The sequence below is a fragment of the Macrobrachium rosenbergii genome, chromosome 36 (assembly GCF_040412425.1).
Source record: "Macrobrachium rosenbergii isolate ZJJX-2024 chromosome 36, ASM4041242v1, whole genome shotgun sequence".
Taxonomy (NCBI): Eukaryota; Metazoa; Arthropoda; class Malacostraca; order Decapoda; family Palaemonidae; genus Macrobrachium; species Macrobrachium rosenbergii.
The window spans coordinates 4,169,661-4,195,505 of NC_089776.1; the positions used below are offsets into that span (position 1 = coordinate 4,169,661).

Sequence of the window (25,845 nt, forward strand, 5' to 3'; positions counted from 1 at the left end):
TCAGAGGGTTATAGGTGTTATACTGATTTCATATCACAATATGCAGTCCTATATAGAATTACATACTCTCAGACTAATTGCTTAGCCTACCCCCTCTGTTGCTAACATGCCAATTTAAAGTGCAGACAACATATTTTCTGGGCTCCTAAGTCCTACATATACATTTCAATCTTGGATTCTACAAACCCATTAACTGCCTTGCACTTCTTAAACAAATTGCACTCACATGCTACTCCATGCCTGTGTCCTTACACACCTATTTGTAATTATTGTACCTAAAATTTGTACATATGTGCCCCTTTTACTTTGTATGTTACTAGCACAGCACACCCTTGTGGTGCCTATTGTTGCACTGAATGTGCATATGATTATTTTTCTTCTGTTCTTTTTGAACAATAACTCTGTTCCATGTGTTCCCACTGAGTCTGTGGGCAAGTTGAGCCTTACTGTTCCTTGCAACAACTACTGTTCTTCGTGCACAAGCCGCACATTTTGTTCCCATACACCTCGCACCGAGTGCCATTCTGCACCTACAAGCCAAATTCTGTAGCGTGCCACAAATTTAGTTCCTAGGAACTCTCCCTCACCTGCAGGCTATTCCCACAATGTGTCATATTTCCATTCTGCAAAATCCATAACCTCTGCACTATAGCCTATACCATTTGCACTTTGTGCATTCCCTAGCTAGTGCCTAGTACAGTTATTTACCTTTTATGTACCTAGCCTATGCCATTCGCACTTTATGTGGTACCCTAGCTAGTGCCTAGTACGTTTACCTGTGCCTCTCCACTTTATGTGTAGACAGCCACATTTTGTGCCATCTGCACCCATGTGCCAATCCCATGGAGTGCCAAATACTTACTTCTTTGGAACCACCTTGCACAACAGTGCCAGCATTACCCTTATCACAGGACATTTCCATTCCAGTGTAGCCTATCAAGGTACACAACCATTTAGAGTCACCTCAGGGGTGCTATCCAATTTAATAAGTGTAGCCTAGACCAGCCCACTTCCTTATTTTGCACACGCTTGACCAGTTCAGAGTGCCATTTCAGCCAAGGATTATAAATCCTTCACCAACATAGAGAAAGGTATGGCCCTGAAGGGGACAGAGCTGACCCAATGGGTCAGCTCTGTCCCCTTCAGGGGTCCAAGATCAGGTCGCTGCCACTAGGAAGGAGAGACAAGAAAAGGAAGGGAGTGTCAAGAGAAAGAAAGGGAGCGCCAAGAGAAAAGAAAAGGAAGAAATGGAGCATCAAGAGAAAGAAAAGAAGTGACATGAGGCAGAGAAGCAGCGACAGCATGACCCAGCCCTGAGACAGCAGGAGGTAGCCTTGAAGGAGAAGGAACTCGAGCTCGAGAAATTAAAGTAGGATAGTGCCATGGCACTGGCCCATCACTGGGCCGCTAATCCATCCCTGGCCTCTGCTCCCTCCATTATATCCAACATAAGCCATCTCATGCCCCGCTGGAATGATGTAGAGCCAGAGTTGTGGTTGGACCAGGTGGAAACCCTTTCTCGGAGTACATCCCGACTGACACATAGAAGGCCATGATCCTAGCAAAACCCATGGCTGCAAAGGACAAGACACCCTGAACTCCCTGGGAAATGGTGAAAAGGGAAAACCTTGAGGCAGTCAGGAAGGCCTTAGCAACGGCATATGAGATTGCACCTGAGCGTTTGGAGGCAAAGATGTCGAGGTCTTCTCAAGGAGGTTAGTCAAACTTGGTTTGATTGGTGCTACAAAAAGTCTCACACCTAGCAGAGGTGCGGTGGATCGATGCTTTGGAGTGCAAGGAGTTTGAGGACTTATTAAATCGACTCCAACTTGAGGACTTTCTCCATTATGCACCTAGCCCTTGGCTCTATACATTCCAAGAAGCAGCAAGAAATTTCATCGGGAGGCTGACCCTCCCGATGGTCTGACTGAAAGTCACTATGCCCCACAAAAGTAGGATTTGTATGTTAGTAGTAGCCACTAAGATTCCTGGAGGCTATGACCTCCTCCTAGGAAAAGCTTTCTCCTGAGCCCTTCCTGGGCATTCCATGGGTCCTGCCCTCCCAAGTCTCCGGCAGGCGCTGGTGATCACCCAGCCCTGCCATTGAGCCATGAACACTGCCTGTGCCTGGCCAGTGTAGTGCTCTGCCCAGTCCGGTCGTTAAGCCCACTCCAGAGCCAGACCCTGGTTCTTTGCAAACTGTATCAACTTGGAAGTCCGACAATCTCAGCCCCGAGATCACTGATGTCTCTTCTCCAACTCCTGTGCCTGAGTCTGCCTCAGTGCCAGTGCCAGCGCACAATGCCAATCTCCCAATCCAGGCACCCCCTCATCTACCAGTCTGGTCCACTACCAGTGTCCAGCCAAGAGCCAGCCCAGTCACTGATGTGGAGGTCATGCTGCATTGCTAGCAGAACTAGTTGGAACCACCTCTGCCCAGGTTGATACAGCAGCCAGAGGCAGTGGCCAACTCAGTTCCTGTTTCATCAATTGACAACACCCACAGTCAATCCAGGTCTAGGTCCCAAGGGTAGTTGTATTGTGGGGCCCAATCTAGCCCAAGAGTCTTCTCAGCCTCCTCTGGAGCCACATGCCCAAGTTCCAGCCAGGAAACCTAAGCCTAAAGGGTGGAAGAAATCAAGAAGAAAGAGGAGTAAGGGGTGTAGCAGGCTTAGGTAGTAAACAGAGCCACCAAGCATGCATGCCTTATTTTAGGAAAGCAATACTGGCACCTTGCCGAGAGAAGGATGCCTAGGTTGTCTCCTGATGTGTAGCCCTGAAATGGCCTGTATGTAAGAACCATTTTTATTTTCGTAATTAGCCAAGTCTATTCTTTAGCACACAGCTGAAGACATGTCCTAGCTCCATATATATTTTGTTGCATTCCAGCATGCCCATGTTTGAAATAGTTTATTTGCCTGCTTGTGTAAGATTCAACTGCTATATGCAGTTGTATTATATTTGACCTGATTTTTATTATTATTACTAAATTTTGGGATGCAACTCGATATTCCCACATATATTTAACATGTTCATTTACCGCAGGGATATATTCACGTGTGCTAGTTTATCACTTCGATAGTGCGGCATTAGCTTGAGTCTATGTGGAATTCAGTTAGTTCAACTTTGTGACTTTCGTGTCGAGTTAACTTAACCCTCTAACGCCGAGCCTCTATTTACAAAAGTGTCTGTCGTATGCTGGCGGCGTTCGGGAGTCAGCGCCGTTCAAAAAATCACAGCACGCTTAGTTTTTATGATTAAGAGTTCATTTTTGGCTCCTTTTTTTGTCATTGCCTGAAGTTTAGTACGCAACCATCAGAAATGATAAAAAAAATTTCATTATCATATATAAATATTGAAATATATGACAGTGCGAAAAAAAATTTCATATATAACTGTATACAAATCGTATGTGAGCAAAACGGTTAAAGCTAACTAGTTATTTTTTTCTTTGTATTGTACACTAAATTGCAATGATTTTGGTATATAACAAATTGTAAAACGATCAAAGCAACACAGAGAAAATATTATCACAAAATGATGCATGAATTCAAACGCGAGGACGTAAAATATATTTTTTTCTTAAATTCACCATAAATCGAAATATTGTGCTAGAGACTTCCCGTTTGTTGCAAAATTAAGGTAATTGATTGAATATTATTAGACTGTAAGTGTTTTAGCTTACAATTGCAATTTTCGACCATTTCGGTCGAGTTAAAGTTGACCGAAATAGAACTTTTTCTATTTATTGTGATTTATATGAAAATATTTAAAAACTGATAAAAGCTACAACCATGAGTTATTTTCTGTTGTATTCTACATGAAATTGCGCACATTTCCATATATAAAACATTATGTAACGACTAATATAAAACGGTGAAAACATTACGACAAAGTGACGAAAGATTTTCTGAGATGTTCGGCAGAGTTACCGCGCGGACGTAAGGAAAAAGTTTTTTTCAAAAATTCACTATAAATCGAAATATTGTCCTAGAGACTTCCCGTTTGTTGAAAAATGAAGGTACATGATTGGATATTACTAGAATGTAAGAGATTTAGCTTACAATTGCGTTTTTCGATCATTTCGGTCGAGTTAAAGTTGACCGAAGGTTAAAATTTTGGCACTTATCATGATTTATATGACAATATTTCAAATCTGATGAAAGATACAACAATGTGTTATTTTCTGTTGTATTCTACATGAAATTGCGCACATTTTCATATATAAAACTTTATGTAAGGACTAATATAAAACGGTGCAAACATTACGACAAAGGGACGAAAGAATTTCCGAGATGTTCGGCCGAGTTACTGCGCACGGACGTAAGGAAAAAGTTTTTTTTTTCAAAAATTCACCATAAACCGAAATATTGTGCAGGAGACTTCCAGTTTATTGCAAAATGAAGGTACATGATTGAATATTACTAGAATGTAAGAGTTTTAGCTAACAATTGCGTTTTTCGACCATTTTGGTCGAGTTAAAGTTGACCGAAGGTTGAAATTTTGGAACTTATCGTGATTTATATGGAAATATTTCAAAACTGATAAAAGCTACAACCATGACTTATTTTCAGTTCTATTCTACATGAAATTGCGCACATTTCCATATATAAAACTTTATGTAACGACTAAAATAAAACGGTGCAAACATTACGACAAAGTGACGAAAGAATTTCTGAGATGTTCGGCAGAGTTACCGCGCACGGACGTAAGGTTAAAGTTTTTTCAAAAATTCACCATAAATCGAAATATTATGCTAGAGACTTCCAATTTGTTGCAAAATGAAGGTACATGACTGAATATTACTAGAATGTAAGAGTTTTAGCTTACAATTGCGTTTCTCGACCATTTCGGTCAAGTTAAAGTTGACTGATGGTTGAAATTTTGGCACTTATCGTGATTTATATGGAAATATTTCAAAACTGATAGAAGCTACAACCATGAGTTATTTTCTGTTGTATTCTACATGAAATTGCGCACATTTCCATATATAGAACTTTATGTAACGACTAATATAAACCGGTGCAAACATTATGACAAAGTGACAAAAGAATTTCTGAAATTTTCGGCCGAGTTACGCGCGGACGTAAGGAAAAAAGTTTTTTCAAAAATTCACCATAAATCGAAATATTGTGCTAGACTTCCAATTTGTTGCAAAATGAAGGCAAATGATTGAATATTATTAGAATGTAAGAGTTTTAGCTTACAATTGCGTTTTTTGACCATTTCGGTCGAGTCAAAGTTGACCGAAGGTTGAAATTTTTTTGTAGTCGACGTATGGTACGTCCACTTGGCACCCAACAGACAATTTTAGTCGACGTATGATACGTCCAGTCGGCATTTAAGGGTTAATATTCAGGTTTTAAAATTTATTCCACAGACAGTACTTCATTTAAATAAACACAGGCACATTCTCCTTAGCATTAAGTACTGTTATTTATGTAATTGAGAGAGAGTATTCTGCAATGGCCACCCAGCCAAAGCTCCCCCTTTACCTTGCTTGGAGTCATACAGGTTAAGCCTGTTCTAACAGAATTTCCATCCCGTTTAGAACAGAATCTCTGCTTACATGGTGGGGCTATCTTACGGGCACTGGGTTTAACCTAGTGACTGAATTCATGTAAGAAGGGTGACCAGTGCCATGGGAGTGCAATGGTGTCCAATCCAGCATTCCTTTCTCTCAATAATTCCTCCTTTTACCCACTCTCTGTGCTGCTGTATCTCTGTGCTTTTACGCTTATGGGTGCAGCCTCCACCATCTTGTGAAAGTTGCACTGAGGTGACCCCCACCCAGTCCAAAGAAGCATGGCCCAGGGAGACTGGTCATTCTGCTACTAGGAGCCGTTTGAGAGGACGTATATTCCATCTCTACCTCACAGAGGCCACCATTTGCCTCGTGCTATGTGACACCAACTCTGGGGCTCCAACTCATAAAGGAGTGATCTTTCTGGATACCCACGGTAAATCTAAAGTGTACATGGTGGGAATACGGCAGCCCATTTTCCTTTAACTATATCCTATTTTCCTTACTTTCCATCAAGAAACCTTCCCAAATTCCCCCATGGTCTCCCATGTGTATCTCACTCCCTCTGTCACTATATATCACATCTTAGACCCCATACCTCTCTTCAACACCAAAGCCTCCCACCGTTTGCATGCCTTCGGGCATGAAATTGTGGTGAGTTAGCATAGCTCGATGATATACATTTAGGGCCTTAATGCAAGCTATTCACATAGTTAATTCACAACCTCTCTCTTTCAGAGGGCTGTTTTTTATTTTGCGTGACGTAGAGCCATCTCAACTCGCATATCGTCACCTGTCTGTGCTCCACGTGTGACGAAACGAGATTTTTACCTCTCTAAAACACCACCGAATATTTAAAATTTCATTTAATATATTGTATTAACACGTGTGCCAATTGTATAACCCTTTTGTTAACTATTGTTATTATTTGTTACGTAAATGTAGCTAATTGTTAACAGAGTATAATTATGCCTTACAGTAACTTGACAAAGGGAAAATTCAAGGTTAGTATTCCCTGTCTTTTCATTCTTCTCAGTTTTTTTCTATTACTGTACGCCATTTTATAGCATTCTGTTGCCAAGGCCAAGGCTGGCAAGTGAAAGTACATATTTGAAATCACTAATTATAAGAATTACCGTACCAACTGTATATTGTAATCAGTATTTCTAAGATTTTAATTTGCTTGACAAACTTCACCATTAGGAAAAAGTACTTTTTATATTACTGTAGGAAAAAGAAGTGTGTCATGACAATTTTTCTCAACACTTGCAACGTCATTATCGGCAGAGTAGTACCTGTTAAAAGTAGATCTGCATGATTGTATTTCCTTCTATATTCTTCTATTCTTTAACCCCAATATTAAGGATAACTGGGGAGCATTCTATATCACAAAATCCATTAAGTATCATTATAAAATATTACAAAGGAAATATTGCTCTTTAGTAAACATCAAGGGTGACAAGTCTAGTACAATTGGAAACTGCTAGATAGGAAAAAATAGCACACCAACTACAGAATAGCCTAGTGATCTAATCCTATCTTCTTACCTTGCAGGAGACCTACTGGCTCCCAAATTTTAACAAAAGTAAGCCTACCCATTAAAATTTTAAGGGACTAAAACCTTTCATTGGGTCTTAAGTCTATGTCATCTTTAAAGTCTTCAAGACAATAAAACAATGCACAGTCAAGAAATTATTCGGTGAAGTCAAGGGGGCTAGGTGAGCTTTGGGGCACACTAGAGTGCTATGAAGAAGTTAGTTAGCTGACACACGCACTGTTGGCACATCTGTGCAAGTAGGATGAGAGGAAAACTGAAGTAGTCACTGAGGACAGGAGACAGACCCCTCTCGTCCTGAGTCCTTTATATTCTATCACTGTGCCAAGAAGCACTGTTCTGGCCCAACCAACTAGAGAAAATTCTTTGATATTGGCTGTTCTGTCTTATGGAGCCCTAGGGGGATACCATGAGGTGTAACTCCTTTGATGAGGAACAGCAAGTAATGTCAAAATAAAAATTTAAAAATACCACAAAAATAAACTGCCTGAAGAGTTTAAGAAGACACCATACACTTTTCACAATGTTACACTGAAGGGATAACATTAAAATAATAAGAGGGACCCTCTTGCTTTAACTCAGTGTATTACAAGAATACAATCATTCCCAAACTATATACTATATAAAAAATGCATGAGTGTATGTGTTCCAGCATAACTCTGACATGCATTGAGCAATTTCAACCAAACTTGGTATACATATGATTTACTATCTGGAAAAGAATACTGTTGGGGTAAGACATCACTAGCACCAAAGGGCACCAAAAACGACATATATTAAGAGTCTAATTCATAGTTTTTGAGGTTGCTGAATTGAGTAGTGACACTCCCAATGCCCTTTAAGTCCAAGTTCAACCACAATAGGAAGAAGGGGAGAAGGGGGTGAAATATAAAATGTCAAAATGCTGGGTAATGTAATTGAAGCAACTATTTTAACAGGAGAGAGAGAGAGAGAGAGAGAGAGAGAGAGAGAGAGAGAGAGAGAGAGAGAGAGAGAGAGAGAGTGTGTGTGTATCGGTTGTCATTCAGAGTTTCCTGGGCAGGGCCGGGATGGTCAGCAGTTTTATTATAACAATGGGCACAAATTACAGAAAATGCCAAGAGTCCTACCAGAGAATCAGCCCACCCCTGAAATTCATGGACTGAAATATTTTGACAGTACCATCTTTCAGGCAACAAAATGGCTGGCATATTGATATCTTTCAGGTTCCAACAGTATTAAGTGGTTGACAAGGCCACCACAGCTCTATTCCCTACAAATATGAACTCTAATCCCAGCAATGGTATCCTTTCTTGATAATAAAGACTGAGAAGACAGAGTTGGAGTAGTGACAAAAAGATAAAGAAAACCAGAAAGTACTACAAAAATGATAGAGGTTGGCCAGCAAGATAGGAGAGAGCGGATATAACACATGAAAGAGATGATAAAATATGAAAGAGAACTAAGTAATAACGAGACAAGGAAAGAGTAAAGACAGATAATAACGACGGGAATTAGTACAGACAGATTTAGAATCAAGCTGGGTGAAGAGAGATTCCCCAGTTTGAGAGGTCTTTCACCTGCCAAATGGCTTCCACATAGAATATTATATGGTCAAGATTTCGACAAAGAATTCTTTCATAGTCCAATGACTTTGGCATATATGTGCAATACATTACATGCATATTTTCATTTATGCCACTAGTAAACTGCACCATCCTGATGTCCCATTAACCAGGTTTGGCTGAAGTCAATAAGAGTTCATAAATGTGTTAGGGTCTTGGCTGGGGTTAATCACCTAAAAAGATGTATGGGTGGTCAATAGTGTTAGAGGGGAGCCAGCAGATCCAGGGGAGGGGGATATTTTTCTGGATGGATTCATAAAAATCTTATATGAAAAATATAGATGATCAACACCTGAGAACATTAAGAAAGCATCATTAGCTGTTAAAAATATTCCCATTTTTCATGACTGGCACAGTCTTGAGGAAACCTCCCATGATCCATTATATACTCAACCCATGCAGGATAGCACAAAAACATAATGCGCACAAGTGAAAGCTAAATCTTCCTGTTGGGACTGAGACTATGTGAACATGGATTCTGATGGGTCAGTCCTTGAGAATAGTTCCAAACTCGTTTCAACCTTGACTCCTTCTCCCATTCATCAACATAGTACAATTTGACGAATGTGGAAATGTCCACACTATTTACATCAAATTGTACCCAATATAAGTGCATGGCAAATGTGGTTATAGAGTTTGGATAACAAGATATAAGAAAGCAAATAAAAATGATAGACTGAAGTAAAATGAGAGAGAATGAGTATGCAGAGAGACATGGAATCAAACTAAGGTATGGGAAGAGATTTCTGAAGTTTGAGACCCCGCCCCCTCGCCTGTCACAGTTTCAACATGGAATATTCTATGGTGAAACCATGTGACTTCAGCAACCCATTTTCTCAGTGAGATGGTTCTGACTACTCTGCTTGTTCAATACCATTCAAAACGAATTTATATATAGTATCTCCATATCACTACTGATACCGTACTTGTTTAACAAAATAGTCCACATTTCTTCTTGTCAGCATTTCCATCACTTCCCTGCATTTTCCCATCTTTGTTTCCACATTTATACTGCCCATCTTATATATCACTCCAGGGAGATTTTAGATTCTTCACCATTGCATCACACCTTCAATACCGTCTTCCAGTGAAAAATGTGCCCAATAATCTAAAAAGTCTTTCTTTTCCTTTCTCTCCTTCCTTATAGATCAAGACTGACTTACTTTAATCTGCAGGCAGATATGGGTCAACTGTTATTCAGTGACAACTTCAATGCTAAGGTTGTCAACACCAAATGGCACAACATTAGTGGAGACATTCACAATACATTCCAATCTCCATCAGGAAACCCTGAGTGTTAGGAACAATCGTTTGCCGATTGTTCCCTTGGTGGGTTGTTGCCTCCTTACCTTCAAGTTTTCTTTGTGTGGGCAATTTTGATGTCTGTCGCTTTGTCTCTGACGGCGTCAGTCAGGTTCGTAGCAGCAACAAGTCAGGTTCGTAGCAGCAATGAATCGGGTCCAGGGCAGCAGTGAGTCATTTGGGGTAGCAGCAGCAGGTATTTGTACCTGAGGGTCAGGTCCTGGCAGCAGAGCAGCAGAGAGTATTTGATGAAGAGATGGTTGCCTTGTTGGCTCTGTCACGGTCGTCAGTATTGGAGGAGGATGTCAGTACATTTCTTGAAGGACGAGATGGTTGCCATGTCGGCTTTGTCATGGTCGTCAGTATTGGAGAAGGATGTCAGTAGGTTTCTTGAAGGATGAGATGGGTGCCGTGTCGGCTATGTCATGGTCGTCAGTATTGGAGGAGGACGTCAGTACGTTTCTTGAAGGAAGAGATAGTTGCCGTGTCGGCTCTGTCATGGTCGTTGGTATTTGAGGAGGATGTCAGCGCTGTTTTTAATAACGAGATGGTCGTCGTTTCCACTCTGTCGTGGTCGTTCCTTAATGTTGCCTGATTTTGCTTTTTTTTATCTTTGTTATTTAACCATTTTTTTTAATTATTGGTATTATGTTTTGAGCTGCTTGTTTTTTTTATATTTCTGAAGCCTGTTTATTAATGTATTTAATTTGGCTGCTAAATTGTTATAAATAACTGGATTTTTTAACCTGACTCACTGTATATTATGTATATAACTTATTGTAAATAAATTAATTTTAAGGTTACTTTTTTGGTTTTGTTCTGCTCCTCTCTCCTTTGCTTGTCACCTCTCATCAGTCATTACAGCCCAATTGCTTTTTTTTTTTTTTTTTAAGAACCTGTCGATCTCGAGAGGCAAGATTGTAATATTGGCAACCTTGCCAGGATTGGTTCTGTTTTAGCTGGCGGGGGTGGCAGCATTGGGGGAGAGTATTTTGTTTGTAAAAAAAAATTTTTATTGTAAATTTTTTTTCTCTTAGGTGGGGAGATGTTAGGAACAATCGTTTGTCGATTGTTCCCTTACCTTCAAGTTTTTCTTTGTGTGGGCAAGCTGATGTCTGTCGTGCTGTCTCTGACAGCGTCAGTCAGGTGCATAGCAGCAACAAGTCAGGTTCGTAGCAGCAACGAATCGGGTCAAGGGCAGCAGCGAGTCATTTGGGGTAGCAGCAGCAGGTATTCGTACCTGAGAGTCAGGTCCTGGCAGCAGAGCAGCAGAGAGTATCTGAGGACGAGATGGTTGCCGTGTCGGCTCTGTCATGGTCGTCAGTATTGGAGGAGGACGTCAGTACATTTCTTGAAGGACGAGATGGTTGCTGTGTCGGCTCTGTCATGGTCATCAGTATTGGAGGAGGGCGTCAGTAGGTTTCTTGAAGGAAGAGATGGTTGCCGTGTCGGATCTGTCATGGTCGTCGGTATTAGAGGAGGACGTCAGCACTGTTTTTAAGAACGAGATGGTTGTCGTTTCGACTCTGTCGTGGTCATTCCTTAATGTTGCCTGATTTTGCATTTTTTTTATGTTTGTTATTTTACCATTTTTTTCATTATTGGTATTACGTTTTGTGCTGCTTGTTTTTTTTATATTTCTGAAGCCTGTTTATTAATGTATTTAATTTGGCTGCTAAATTGTTATAAATAACTGGATTTTTGAACCTGACTCACTGTATATTATGAAATAACTTACTGTAAATAAATTAATTTTAAGGTTACTTTTTTGGTTTTGTTCTGCTACTCCCTCCTTTGTTTGTCACCTCTCGTCAGTCATTACAGCCCAATTGCTTGTTTTTTTTTAAGAACCTGTCGATCTCGAGAGGCAAGATCATAATGCTGAGATTTAGAGTTTTTTCCACAAGTAATGGTTATTCTGCAAGGTAATAACTGAATATGCAATGACTGACTGCCTTTTATGTTCGTTAGTCCACCAACATGAAACACTATATCAAGAGCCTTCTGTTACATTAACCATCATTACAGACTCCATCCCCCCCCCCCAACCTCTAACAAATCCAGTCTTCAAGCATCAGATTTTTTCATAAGGATATTACAAAGTAACCAGTATAAAAAAATGAGAATGTAGGAAAAATCTAAAGGCTTTTGACATCAATCCGGACAGACAATCAGCTTGAGTTAGAGGTTAAAACTATCTTGAAATTCTGGGTGTAAAAATTGCTAGTTCAGCCAAGGTGGTCTTTTGATTTATTCCATAGGAATGCATACACACAATTACTGAAAATAGAAATTTACAAATGAAATTTTTACTCATTTACTCATCTATGAATATATTAATGTTATCTTTCAGCATCTATTCCTTACTAAAAATTTGTGTCATATTTCAGATTTTCTATCACCCAAATTTTATGTTCGTATACGTACATCCAAAACTTTTATTCTGATGGTCAGAACAAAACCTGACTCTAGTCTCGTTAAACTGCAAAAACCCAATTCCTCATGAACTGGAAATTCAGAACTTATTCATAATATCTATATGAATTATGTTTCCTATGCCTCCCTTTCTTTCACTACAACCCAAAACAGATACAGCATTACAATAGATGCAAATTATGAAACCATATTCAATATTGACGAAACATTACAACTAAGTCTACTAGTCAATAAACTTTCTCATTACTACAAAATTCTTCATCCAGTATTTACAGATATAACCCAAACAACATTAAATTATCATTCCTTACCTCTGGCAATCCATACATAGCATTGTGAGACAAGCAGGGCAATTTAACACTGCATCACTGGAAGGTGTACCATTACAATTCTTGGTGCCTTTAGGAACACAACCTGATCTGAAAACAAACTGTCAATGAACCTCAAACTCTGGATTTTTATCATATAAAACACCTTACACCTAACATGTGTGAAAATAATGAAAAAAATCGCAAGCCGCTATCTTAAACTTGCCTCTCTACAATCTTCTCTCCAGAAACCTGTTATCTACAGGTACCTTATCAGACTTATTTACAATACAGCCCAAGACATAGGACAGTTCAATACTCTGCTAATTCTCTGTGAGGTGGCAAGTCTGGTTAAAGATGAGAATCTTGATCACACACTCAGCAGAAGCCCAAATGAATAAAAAAGCTGTTTTGAAGATGAATGATAAAAAAGCTGTTTTCAGAGATAGGTCCTTCAATGAAAGTTAGTTCAAAGGATTTGTATAATGAGCTGCATAAATACTTTCAGACCAAAGAAAGCCCCTAACACAACGGCTTAAGAATCAAAGTCTATGTCCTTGCCTCACATATTTGTAGATCTACAGATTTTGGTGGCAAAGACAACAAACTTCTTTGAGCACTTTAAACACAATACAAGTCCACTACTGTACTCATGGAATAGATGATACAAGCAGATTAACGCCTCCTCTACATCAGCAACAGAAGATACACCACTGGTACAATTGCCAGCTAACTTTTGACAAGGTTACTGATGACCTTAGCTGCTGGGATCAATAAGCCTCCTAATGAGTCATAGTCTAACAGGTAATAGTGAAGGAAGTGAGGCAGTTCCTGCCAGCTCAGAAGGGCTCTTAGTGTCCACTTAGAGAGGTGAAAAGTCTGGATACCACTCCTGCTGAGCCCAGAAAGGAGCCAAAAGGGCCATCATCACGTTGGCTGACATATGGACCTTGTCTATGGCTGGGCACATCACAGAGAATGGAGGAAATGTATAGCTCCGAATAGTCCCAGAATACCATGAAAGGATCCATTCCCTGAACCTGGGAATTTGCATTACATTGTGATGTTCTGCCCAAATAAATATTTGAATGGCAAGATGCCCATGGACTGACTTTATCAACTTCATTTCATCAATAACTTTTTAAGATAATTAGGCTGATTGATTGAGCAAATAATAATTCATTTGTTGCCACAATAACAAGGTTATCGACATAAAAAAAATATGTTAGTCAAAGTAATTTTTTTCGTAAAGCTAACAAATGATAAATTTAAAGCACCAATACACAACACCACAACACGCACACAGTAGAGGCTGAGCAGAAATGCTGGGTCATTTGTGCATTGTATACAGTACACTACAGGGTACTGCGCATAACGCTATTGATATTTTGCACATTGTTAACTTTATATTTTATTGATATTTGGGTGTGCCGTATGATGATTTTGAAATACTAAAGTGTTTTAGAATGACAGTAGAGCATATCTAAAATATGTTGGTAGTTTGTAGAATGACAGGACTACAGCTGTACCTCTGATCGAAATGTTAGGTTTGTTTATGTCTACAAAACCTGTCACTCATTCTATTTTCATGTTATTTTTATGACCAAATTTTATGATAAAAAAATTTACTAATTTTCAAATACTACAGTAATATTAATGTAAAAACAGTAAAATATTAATAAAAAGTATTTTTTTAAATGTTCACCCCAAAACCACCTCAGAAATTCCAAACCAAGGCTCTAACGAAAGGAAATGATACTTGGGAAGCTGATATACCTAAGCACAATGCTACCTGACATGCTATTAGCTGGCATTTGCAAAGCAGCCAATACAGGAGCACCATTCCATTTCCTTGGCGCCCATTGGCTGTACATTCACTAATTGGCTGTGTATCCCCAAGACTTTCTCTCAGTTTAAAGCATTTACTTAGCCTATGAGAGTGTTTCGCTTGTATCTGTGTACTTTCCGTGTCTTTCTTTGCAGTGTTAACCTATATAATTCTATCCTAAGATGCCTCCTAAATGCCCAACTCCTTCTAAGGCTTCTGGCAAAGAGCCTAAGCACCACAGGGAGGTCATGACGCTCCACAAGAAGGTATGACTTCTGGATATGTTGAAGGAAGGGAGGAGTTACGCAGCTGCAGCCTGCATTGTGGCATGAGAGTACCATCCGTCTGGCATATCAAGAAGAAAGAGGCAAAGATAAGGAAGGCCATGGGTGTTAGCTTCTACAGTAGTGCTAAAAAGGTTTCTACTGAGAGTGAAAGACCATCATGAGGATGGAGTCGCCCTTGGCATATTGGATCACAGACTGCCATAAGAGGAACATTCCCCTTGACACCAACATAAATTGCAAGAAAGCACGACAACTCTATCAGCAGTTTTTGAATGGCAGCGATGCACAAAAAGCATACTTAGTAGGCTTTGACAAAGCCACTAAAGAAGAAGAGGAAGAGCCACAAGGTTTTCAGGCCAGCAAGGAGTGGTTCCACCATTTTCGGAGGCAGTTCCCACTAAACAAGACCTTCAAGAAAATCATCATGGACAAGGGCTCCCATCCACAACAGGTGTTCATGAAGGACAAAGCCAGAGCCTCAGGGTTCAAGGCCCAGAAGGATAGGGTTACCCTTATAATGTGTGGCAATGCTGCTGGCTTCATGCTGAAACCAGGCCTCATTTACAAAGCTGCAAACCCTAGGGCCCTCAAGAATAAGAACAAGCATTTGCTGCCTGTGTTTTGGATGCACAACCCCAAGGCCTGGATCACCAGTCCTCACAGATCACTGGTTCATTCACAGATTCATCCCTCAAGTTAGGCAATACTTCAACAACTTGGGCATGGAGTTCAAGGTGTTGTTGACTATGGCTAATGCTGGTGGCTACCCTCTGGATCTTTATTACAAGGGGGTCCAGCTCGAGTTCCTCCCTGTCAACACCATCTCTCTCCCCCAGCCTATGGACCACGGCATGATCCGTGCCTTCAAGGCACTCTTCTTCACCCAGAACTCCCTCAAGCACCTTGTGAACGCAATGTACGCTGACAGTGAATTTTATGATCAAGGCTGTGAAGGTGGTGGCTTTGGCATGGGATCCTCATACGGAATGCTCCATAAAGTGTTCAAATGCCCTTGATGCGGCAATGGTGCCCCATAATAACGCCTCGTCAGCATGAACAGGCAGCGACAGCAGCTGCTCATCACCATGTTTCTCAAGCCCATGAAGAAGGACCCTCCAAAGCCTCCCAAAAGCCCTGAAGAAGTGCCTCCCAAGCCCCTGAAAAAGTGCCTGAAGAAGTGCATGGAGAAGCAGCTGAAGAAAGAAGCACCAGGGCCGGCTGCGAAACTAGGGTCGCCTAGGCGCAAGAATGAAGGGGCGCAAGAACTGGGAACTAAAAATAAATAAATAAATAAACAAATAAATATATATGCTTATATATATACAGAACAATTATAACAATTATACATAAATTTATATATATATATATATATATATATATATATATATATATATATATATATATATATATATATATATATATATATATATATATATATATATATATATATATATATTATATATATTACAATAAAGAAAAATATACAGAAAGCTACAATGACTTTTTTGCATAGTTCCATACAATGTTCAACTGAAATTAAACATTTTCTAAAGAATGACGCAGTTTTATACTACATAGCCTACAAATACAATAAAGCAAAACATTCATTTTCATATGTTTATAATTGATTGTTATATACTCAATCATAATTTCATATCAGATGCATTTCTTAAATAAAAATTTTTAAAATAGATTATAAGCAAAAATCATTGTTTTGCTCTATTTAATGCCATTTTCAATATAATGTTATGAATACATTAATTGTCTAATATATCTTTATAGGCATCAAAATTGCCCTTGCAATGGTTACATATTAAAAATAATGATGGAATTGTTGTAAATTTCAACCTAGATTTAATATATATATATATATATATATATATATATATATATATATATATATAATATATATATATGTATGTGTGTGTGTGTTTGTGTGTGCATAATGCATTTCAACTTAATATTTGGTAGCTGGATTTACAATTAAACTATCCTGAAATGTCACCCAATGGGGAGCTACTGACTACTGCTCACCCCAGATCTCTAGCTGGTGGACCTGGGGCGCCCTAGGGCTTAGAGCCGCCCTGAAGCACCCCAGAGGAATTGTAACTCCTTTGCTTTGCTGTGCAGTCATTTCGTCATTATTCATCAGACTGCAGAGCTAATTCATCATCATCATCTTTAATCAACATTCATCACTGGTGAGTACCAGTATGATTTAGTATTATATTATTATTATTACTATCATATTATTATTATTATTATTATTATTATTATTAAGATAGTTTAACCAGACCACTGAGCTGATTGTCAGCTCTTATAGGGCTGGCCCGAAAGATTAGGATGAAATACCAGGTCTAGGCCATAGGCCTAGAACTGGGACCAAATAGGTAATTTGCGTGATGATGAATGAATGAAAATGAAGTTTAAAAGAAAAAACTGTATAATAAACATGCTTTTAAAATGAAACACATGTATCAAATAAACACATTTGCTCGTTTCCATACATACAAAGCAAATTAAAGGTTAAAAAGAATAAAATAAAATTTCAAAAATTTTAAAAATTAAAATTCAGAATAAATTACATAATTTTTTTTATTCATTAAACACCTCACAGACTTCTGTATTTTCATTATTTACTTGGTTTCATATTTTGTCTATTAAGTTACACTTCTTCATGCATGTTAAATTGGGATGATTGAAAATGTATAAGATTCCAACAAAATTCGCCCCATCCATTTATTTCCACAGGTTGGTATATACACGCTGTTGGTTATATTTTGGACAGTCACACAACACGTTTGACTGTTATCAACACTTTGCATTCTGGGCATTTGGGAGGAGGGCCATGTGGACTGTTCATCAAGTGTCCATGTGTCAAACGAATATGGCCTGTTCGCAAACGCGTCAGAATTACTTGTGTGCGTCTCTCTTTCATATGACGAACTCCATTTTTTAACATTAGGTTTTATTTGTTTCAATTTATTACTTTCAGGTTCTTCATTCCATATATATTGACATTTATTTATGAAACCCATTTTTATGTGTGTTACATAATCAGTAACAGGGATATTCACATTTGATCTTGTCATGGGGGTTGCTTCTTTGGCTGCTGTGTCTGCCTCTTCATTTCCTTTGATCCCTACATGGGCAGGGATCCAACATATTTCTGCATTTTTTTCCATTATTATATAAGTTATTATGGAGAAATAATTAAATTTTTTTCACTATATTATTCTTTGACTTATAACTGAATAGCTTCTATAGCGCTTCTCGGGTTACTAAAAATCACAAAATTATTGAATGATGCTTCTTTAATTATTTTTACAGCTGATGCAATTGCACACAATTCTGCTGTGAATATTGAAGCATTATTAGGTAGAGAGAACTGATACGTTTTGTCTTGGGACACTGCAGCATATTGCACTCGGTGCTCTGATTTAGATCCATCTGTATATATTGCGTAATGTGGACCTTCTCGGTTTATACGCTCTATCTATGGTATTCTGGTGTATATGAGAGTTACTTCTGGTGTGTACAAATTTTCATTTTACTCATTGTCCAGGGAGGAGGTGATTTTACTATTAAAGGCACTTGTATATTTATATTCAGCAACTCAAACAATCTTCTAGCTCTAACTGGGAAAGGTGGTGGATGGTTATTTATAAATACATCTCTTAATTCAAATAATTTTTTTGTTGGAGAATCACTTGTCCGCATTCTCAGAGCACTTTTCATTGTTACTAGCTCTCTATGGAGAGACAGAGGCAGCTCACCACATTCAACTTGCAAAGATAATTTTGGTGATGATCTGAAGGCTCCTGAGCATATTCTAAGGCCTTCATTGTGAAAAAGGTCTAACATTTTCAGCACTGCGTCGGATGCTGAGCCATATACTTCGCTTCCATAATCAATGATGGACAGAACTGTTGTTTTATACAGTACAGTAAGGGTATGGCTATTGGCTCCCCAAGTAGTGTTCGATAGTTTTCTAATTAGATTTAATGATCTTTTACATTTAGATTTTACATATGTGGGCTTTCCAGTTCAAGTGAGTAACGAATACGAATCCCAAAAATTTTGCTGTTTGGCCAATTGGTATACTGAGGGATTTTTAAATCTATTTCTTTACCTTTTTTCCACTTTTATTTTTATCAAACATGATTGCTTGAGTTTTATCTATGGAAAATTAAAGCCTATAGATGAGGCCCATTCTTCTATTTTTACTATGCTTTTATTAATGATTTGTTCTGCATGTTTTATTCGAGATGCTGAATAATACATGGCAAAATCATCCCTATACAGGTTACTTTTAATGCCAATAGGTAGATTGTTACTGATATCATTAATTGCTAAAGTAAACAGTGTGCCACTAAGGACGCTTCCCTGGGGAACACCATCTTCAAGTAGAAATGTTCTAAACAGAACATCATCAATTCTCACCTAAAAACTGCGATTTGTCAAAAATTTTTGTATAAACCCTGGTAAATGTCCACGGATGTTGTTGTTTTGTAAAGTTTTTAATATAGCTTACCTCCACGTGGTATCGTATGCTTTTTCAGTGTTAAAAAAGGCAGCTGCGGTAATTTGTTTTCATTCAAAACCTCTACATATATGGTCTTCATTCAAAACCTCTACGTATATGGTCTTCTAAGTTACAGAGAGAATCTAATGTAGATCTGTTACACTGTTACCCGAATTGAGTGGGAGTCAAAATTTTATTTTCTTGAATGTGCCATATTAGTCGAGCATTTTACCATTTTCTCCAGCAATTTGCATAAGCAGCTTGTTAAAGAAATTGGTCTGTAATTATTTACATTACTGGGATCCTTTCCAGGTTTGGGGATAGGAATTATTATAGCTTTATGCCAATCATCTGGAAATATATTTTGAAGCCATAAATGATTATAAAACTCTAATAAGTATGACTTTGCCAAAGGTGATAAGTGGCAGATCATCTCAAAACCAATACTGTCACCTCCAGGGGCAGATTTATTGCTGTTCAAGAGAGCATATTCCAACTCTGACATTAAATTTTCTATTGATATACATCTTCTATTGTTTCAGAATTTATTGTTATTAATTCTATTTTCTCTTTGTGCAGAAGTGTTCATCTAAATTTTTATCACTACTTACATTTGCTAAATTTTCTCCTATTATATTACTTATTTTTTTTGGATCAAGTGTTCTTTTCCCATCTTTTGATATGGCATGTCTAGGTGGTTTAACATGGGTATCATTTATTTTCCAGAATTTTTCCCATATTTTTTGTAGGGGAGTATTATTAGAGCGATCTGATCCGTATTTCCTCCATGAAATGATTCTTCCTTGAATTATTTCTTTTTTAAATTTTGCAGATATTTTGTTGTATAGAGGTTTTAATGCATCAATTTCTAGTAATAACATAGTTATTTTTTGTAAAGTTCCTTCTAATATTGGTAGTTTTATTTATTGTATGAACTTTCTATTCAAATGATCTAATCGTCTCCCTACTGAGTGTTTTATATTTATTAATTCTGTTAACTTATCGGAACACCGTGGAACTTTGCATTTTGTTGGATGGGCTTTTGAGTTTGGTATTGCTTTATCAGCAGCATTTTTAATGAAATCAACAGGAAATTTATTAGTTTCATTATGGTCTTTTAAATATTGAAATGGTGGGATATTTCTAGTATGCATTCCATATCGCTCCCAATCTGCTTTATAAATGTTATAGTGATGGACACTTTTTGCAGGATTATTTTGTAGTAATGAAATTAATGTTAGGAAATGATCACTGGTGTGCAAGTCATCAACTGTATTCCAATCTAATCTTTCAACTATACTTGTTGTACAGTCAGGGAAATGATTTCTTTTACCCCTCGAGTTCACAAGACATTGTAAATGGCAACGCCACTTTTGTTTATGTAGTTAAGTATCAATACTATTAGCTGTTATAGTGATGGACACTTTTTGCAGGATTATTTTGTAGTAATGAAATTAATGTTAGGAAATGATCACTGGTGTGCAAGTCATCAACTGTATTCCAATCTAATCTTTCAACTATACTTGTTGTACAGTCAGGGAAATGATTTCTTTTCCCCTCGAGTTCACAAGACATTGTAAATGGCAACGCCACTTTTGTTTATGTAGTTAAGTATCAATACTATTAGCTGATTGGTGCAGACATCTCCTTACCAGTTAACATATATTTACTTACATTATTTCATAAAAACTAAAATACGTTGGTAAAAAAAATGTGTGCACAATCTGCAATGTGAAAAATGGGTTTATAAGTGTTTTTCTCAGGATTATATAAAACGCTTTAGAGGAGGGAAATTATGTAGAGTAATATCATCATGCAGTGTCGTTTGGCTCCTGAGACTGACACAGGAGATGGAGGTGGAGGGTGAAAGGTTGGAAGAAGGTAGAAGTTGTTCCGAGGGTAGGGACGGTGAGCTGTCTAATCAAACCATTCGTAGCTTTGTTAACAATTTTGCTTATAAGTCCAAAATCTTTGGAAGCTACTGAGGAATTTCCATTTCATACATTGATACTGTCGCTACAGTGACTAAAAATAAATATTGATTCAATTGCTACAAAATCACATTCATTGTCTACAACCTATTTTTTCAAGACGAGAGAGAGAGAGAGAGAGAGAGAGAGAGAGAGAGAGAGAGAGAGAGAGAGAGAGAGAGAGAGAGAGAGAGAGTAAATGTAATTGCTTCTTAATTATATCACATAAATTTATTTTGCTCATCTACTTTCTTGCATGCGGCCAGGATTCTTTTATGACATTAATGAATGAACAGCCAAGCCATGCCATTGCTCCAGCATTTACATGGAAAACAAGTTCTTTCCTCATTACTCTCTTGGAAGCTTTGAGAACCACTGTCAGGCAGCCTCTATCAAGGAATGAATGCTGAAAATATATAGCCTGTTAAATATTGTCTAATTAATATATATATGTATATAAATGCATATATAAATAAATAAATAAATATATATATATATATATATATATATATATATATATATATATATATATATATATATATATATATATATATATATATAATATATATAATATATACTTGCCCATTTTATACATACATACATACATACATACATATATATATATATATATATATATATATATATATATATATATATATATGTGTGTGTGTGTGTGTGTGTGTATATATATACAGTATTCATGGGGATCGTTCCAGACACCTCAAGAATAGCTCAAATCCGTGAATGCCCAACCCCTCTAAAAATGCTTATACCTGTCTACCATGAAAGGTCAAACACCAAAGTATGCCTAAAAATACCAGCCTACATCAAATATATATTAAACTATTACCTTATTACTGTATTAATCTTTGAAATGATACTATTAATATAATTTCCAAGCCATCTTAAGCATTTTATCATTACATTTATACGTATGTACTGTATGGCTTACAGCTGTAGGTGAAAATAATCCAGTCCCCCCTACGTATTCAGCCCCACACACATTTTCTTTCATACAGTTATAAGCCGTCCTGTTTTCTTTTCAGGGGGAACCATTGGTATTTACGTATATAGTATGTAATCCACAAAAAGAGAGAGACAAAAAATTAAAAAAATGTATGCACATTTTTAAAAATTTAACACTACGTACATTTGTACCTGTCTACCATGAAACGTCAAACACCAAAGTATGCCTAAAAATACCAGCCTACATCAAATATACATTAAAATATTACCTTATTACTGTATTAATCTTTGAAATGATACTATTAATATAATTTCCAAGGCATCTTAAACATTTTATTGTTACATTTATACGTACGTACTGTATGGCTTACAGTTGTAGGTGAAAATAATCCAGTCCCCCCTACTTATTCAGCCATGCACATTTTCTTTCATAGTTACAAGCTGTCCCGTTTTCTTTTCGGGGGGAACATTGGTATTTACGTACTGTATACGTAATTCACAAAGAGACAAAAAAAATAAAAAAAAAGTATGCACATTTTAAAAAATTACTTATGCAGTATATTAAGCTTACTACATATGTAAATCATACGTGTACTCATCAGCGATGAATGTAGATTAAAGATGATGATGAATTAGCTGTGCAGTGCGATGAATGACGATGGAGATATGACTGCAGAGCAAAGCAGAGGAGTTACAACTCATCTGAGGGTGCCTCTTCAACTTCAGGAGGCATTTCGAGAGGCACTTCTTCAGTTGATTTGGGAGGCACTACTTTAGGCAGTTGGGGAGGCACTACTTCAGGCAATTGGGGAGGCACTTCTTCAGGCGATTCGAGAGGCACTACTTCGGGTGATCTGGGAGGCTTTGGAGGGGCTGTCACTGGTTTTTCATGGTGGTGAGGGCTTGATTATAGGGCTCCCATGCTAAATCAAGGATGTTTGAAAACTTTAAGGAGCATTCCATACAAGGATCTCACGTTGAAACATACTCCTGCAAATCCTTAATCATTCTCTTCATGTGGGACAGACGTTCCAAAGTCAGGCTGCTCTCCTCTTCCTCCTGCTCCTCCCCTGAAACTAGTGTATCTTCTTCCTCACTGGAATACTTTGTCAGCTCTTCCAAATCCTGGTCTGTCAGGGGATCAGAGTGAGCATCAATAAGGGTGCCGATTTCATCCTCGGTGATGTCCTCGAAGCCTTCCCCACTTTGAATCCTCACCAACTGGACAGCCTTATTAATGGCCGAATGTTGAATTTCTTGAGGAGAGAAGCCCCTGTAATCATGAACACACTCTGGCCACAACTTGTTCCAGCATGCATTCAGGGTCTCCTTCTTCATGTCATTCAGTGATTGGCTGATGATGGTCAGACATGTGGCAATCGTAAATTTATGCCAATATTCTTTTAGCGTAAATTCACTGTCACTTTCCATTGCATTCACAAGGTGCTGGAGGGAGTTCCCGGTAAGAGTGCCTTGAAGGCATGGATCACGCCCTGGTCCATAGGCTGGAGGAGAGAGTGGTACTGGGAGGAGGAACCTCAATTTGGACTCCCTTGTAAGAAAGATTGAGAGGGTGGCCACCAGCATTATCCATAATCAGCAACACCTTGAACTCCATGCCCAAGTCGTTCAGGTATTGCCTAACTTGAGGGATGAAGCTCTGATGGAACCAGTACTCTGTGAGGACTTTGGTGATCCAGGCCTTAGGGTTATGCATCCAGAACACAGGAAGCAATGCCTTGTTTTTATTCTTGAGGGCCCTGGGGTTTGCAGCCTTGTAAATGAGGCCTGGTTTAAACATGAAACCAGCTGCATTCCCACACATGATGAGGGTAACCCTATCCTTCTGGGCCTTGAATCCGGAGGCTTTAGCTTCGTCCTTCATAAGGTATGTCCGGGAAGGCATCTTCTTCCAGAACAGGCCTGTCTCATCCATATTGAACACCTGTTGTGGATGGTAGCCCTTCTCCTTGATGATTTTCTTGAAGGCCTCCGGATATTTCGCGGCTGCTTTAATGTCTGCAGATGCTAGTTCCCCATGTAATGTAATAGACTTTAGGTGGAACCACTTTTGAAATCGGTGGATGATGGTCCTGCTTGGGGTTCTTCCACCTCTTCTTCTTCTGCTGGTTCATCAAAGCCTAAGAATTCTAATTCGCCTTCTTCAACACCTTCCTCTGCCTGTACTACGTCGTCGCCTTCCTTACCAGTTGATAACTGCTGGTAGAGTTATCGCACTTTCTCGCAAATGATGTTGGAGTCAAGGGGCACGTTTCTTCTCCATCAGTCCTTTATCCAGATTGCCAGAGCAGATTCCATCTTCCACGATTGTTTTATCCCCACTGTCCCCAAACTGTCTTTGCACTACCGGTAGCTCATACTCACAGACTTTAATATCCACCTCTTTCTTCTTGATGTATCTCACTGTGCTCTCATTAACACTAAAATGGCGGCCAACCGCTATAAACTTTTGCCCTCCTTTAACATGTCAAGAAGTTTCACCTTCTCCTCGAGTTTCATAACAGTCTTCTTTCTTTCAGACTCTTTGCCAGAAGGCTTTGAAGGAGCAGGGCATTTTTTAGGAGGCATTTTAGGGCCGAATACCGCTGATGCACAAAAGATAAAAAATCCAAACGGAAAGACGCATGACTTCACACGGTAAGAAGATGCTGCCAACTACGCACAACTAAGAAGGATGTCGATGCGGTCTCCCAAAAATTCCATGTTCAAAGAGTTGGTTGTGAATGTTCAGCCAATCAGAGCCAAGTGAACAGCCAATGAGCGCCAAGGAAAATGAATGGTGCTTCTGGATTGGCTGCTTTGCAGATGACAGCCAATAGTGTGTTGAGTATCACTGGTCCTGGGTACACAGTGTCCAGCATCACGAGTTCTTTATATTTGCAGAGAGGTGACTTGGGTGAAGCACTTTTAAGAAAAACAAATATATGTTGAAAAATTTTGCTGTGTTTACGTTAATATATTACAGTACTGTAATATTTGAAAATTAGTAAATCGTTTTTCATCTTACAAAATGTACTTACAGTAGTCATTAATATACTGTATACTTAGTACATACATGAAAATGCTATGTACCGCAGATGTAAACATACCTACCCTGCAGTATTCCTGTTGTCTTACGAGTGTTTTAGATATGCTCTAAATTTACTACCCATAGTACTGTACTGTACTATGTATCATCCTAAAACACTTTTTGTATGTAATATTTAAAAATCATCCTACAACAAAACATTTTATAAAATGTACTTACTGTATGCATAAAAAGATCAGTGTTAGTATATATATATATATATCAACCAGTAGTACATGTGTATACCGTAGTACAAATTATCATAAATGACCCAATATAACTTGTTTTATTGCTATCTCTACGTTATGTGTTTTATAACGTGTATACAGTACTATGGCCTAAAATATTTTTTTTAAATCATGCATTAAGATGTCCTCTGAATGCTCTTATATGTTCTATAAATATATTATAGCCTACAATTACTGTAATGACTGATGAGAAGAAAGTACTGC

General features: G+C 38.2%; 1 protein-coding gene across 1 annotated transcript in view; it reads right to left on the reverse strand.

Moving 5' to 3' along the window:
* The window catches only part of LOC136856534 (E2F-associated phosphoprotein-like), a 218,839-nt gene that overhangs the window by 19,984 nt on the left and 173,010 nt on the right, over positions 1–25,845 (reverse strand). Inside the window, 1 exon segment of the mRNA XM_067134377.1 lies at positions 12,733–12,840. Coding sequence (XP_066990478.1) covers positions 12,733–12,840 — 108 coding nt within the window.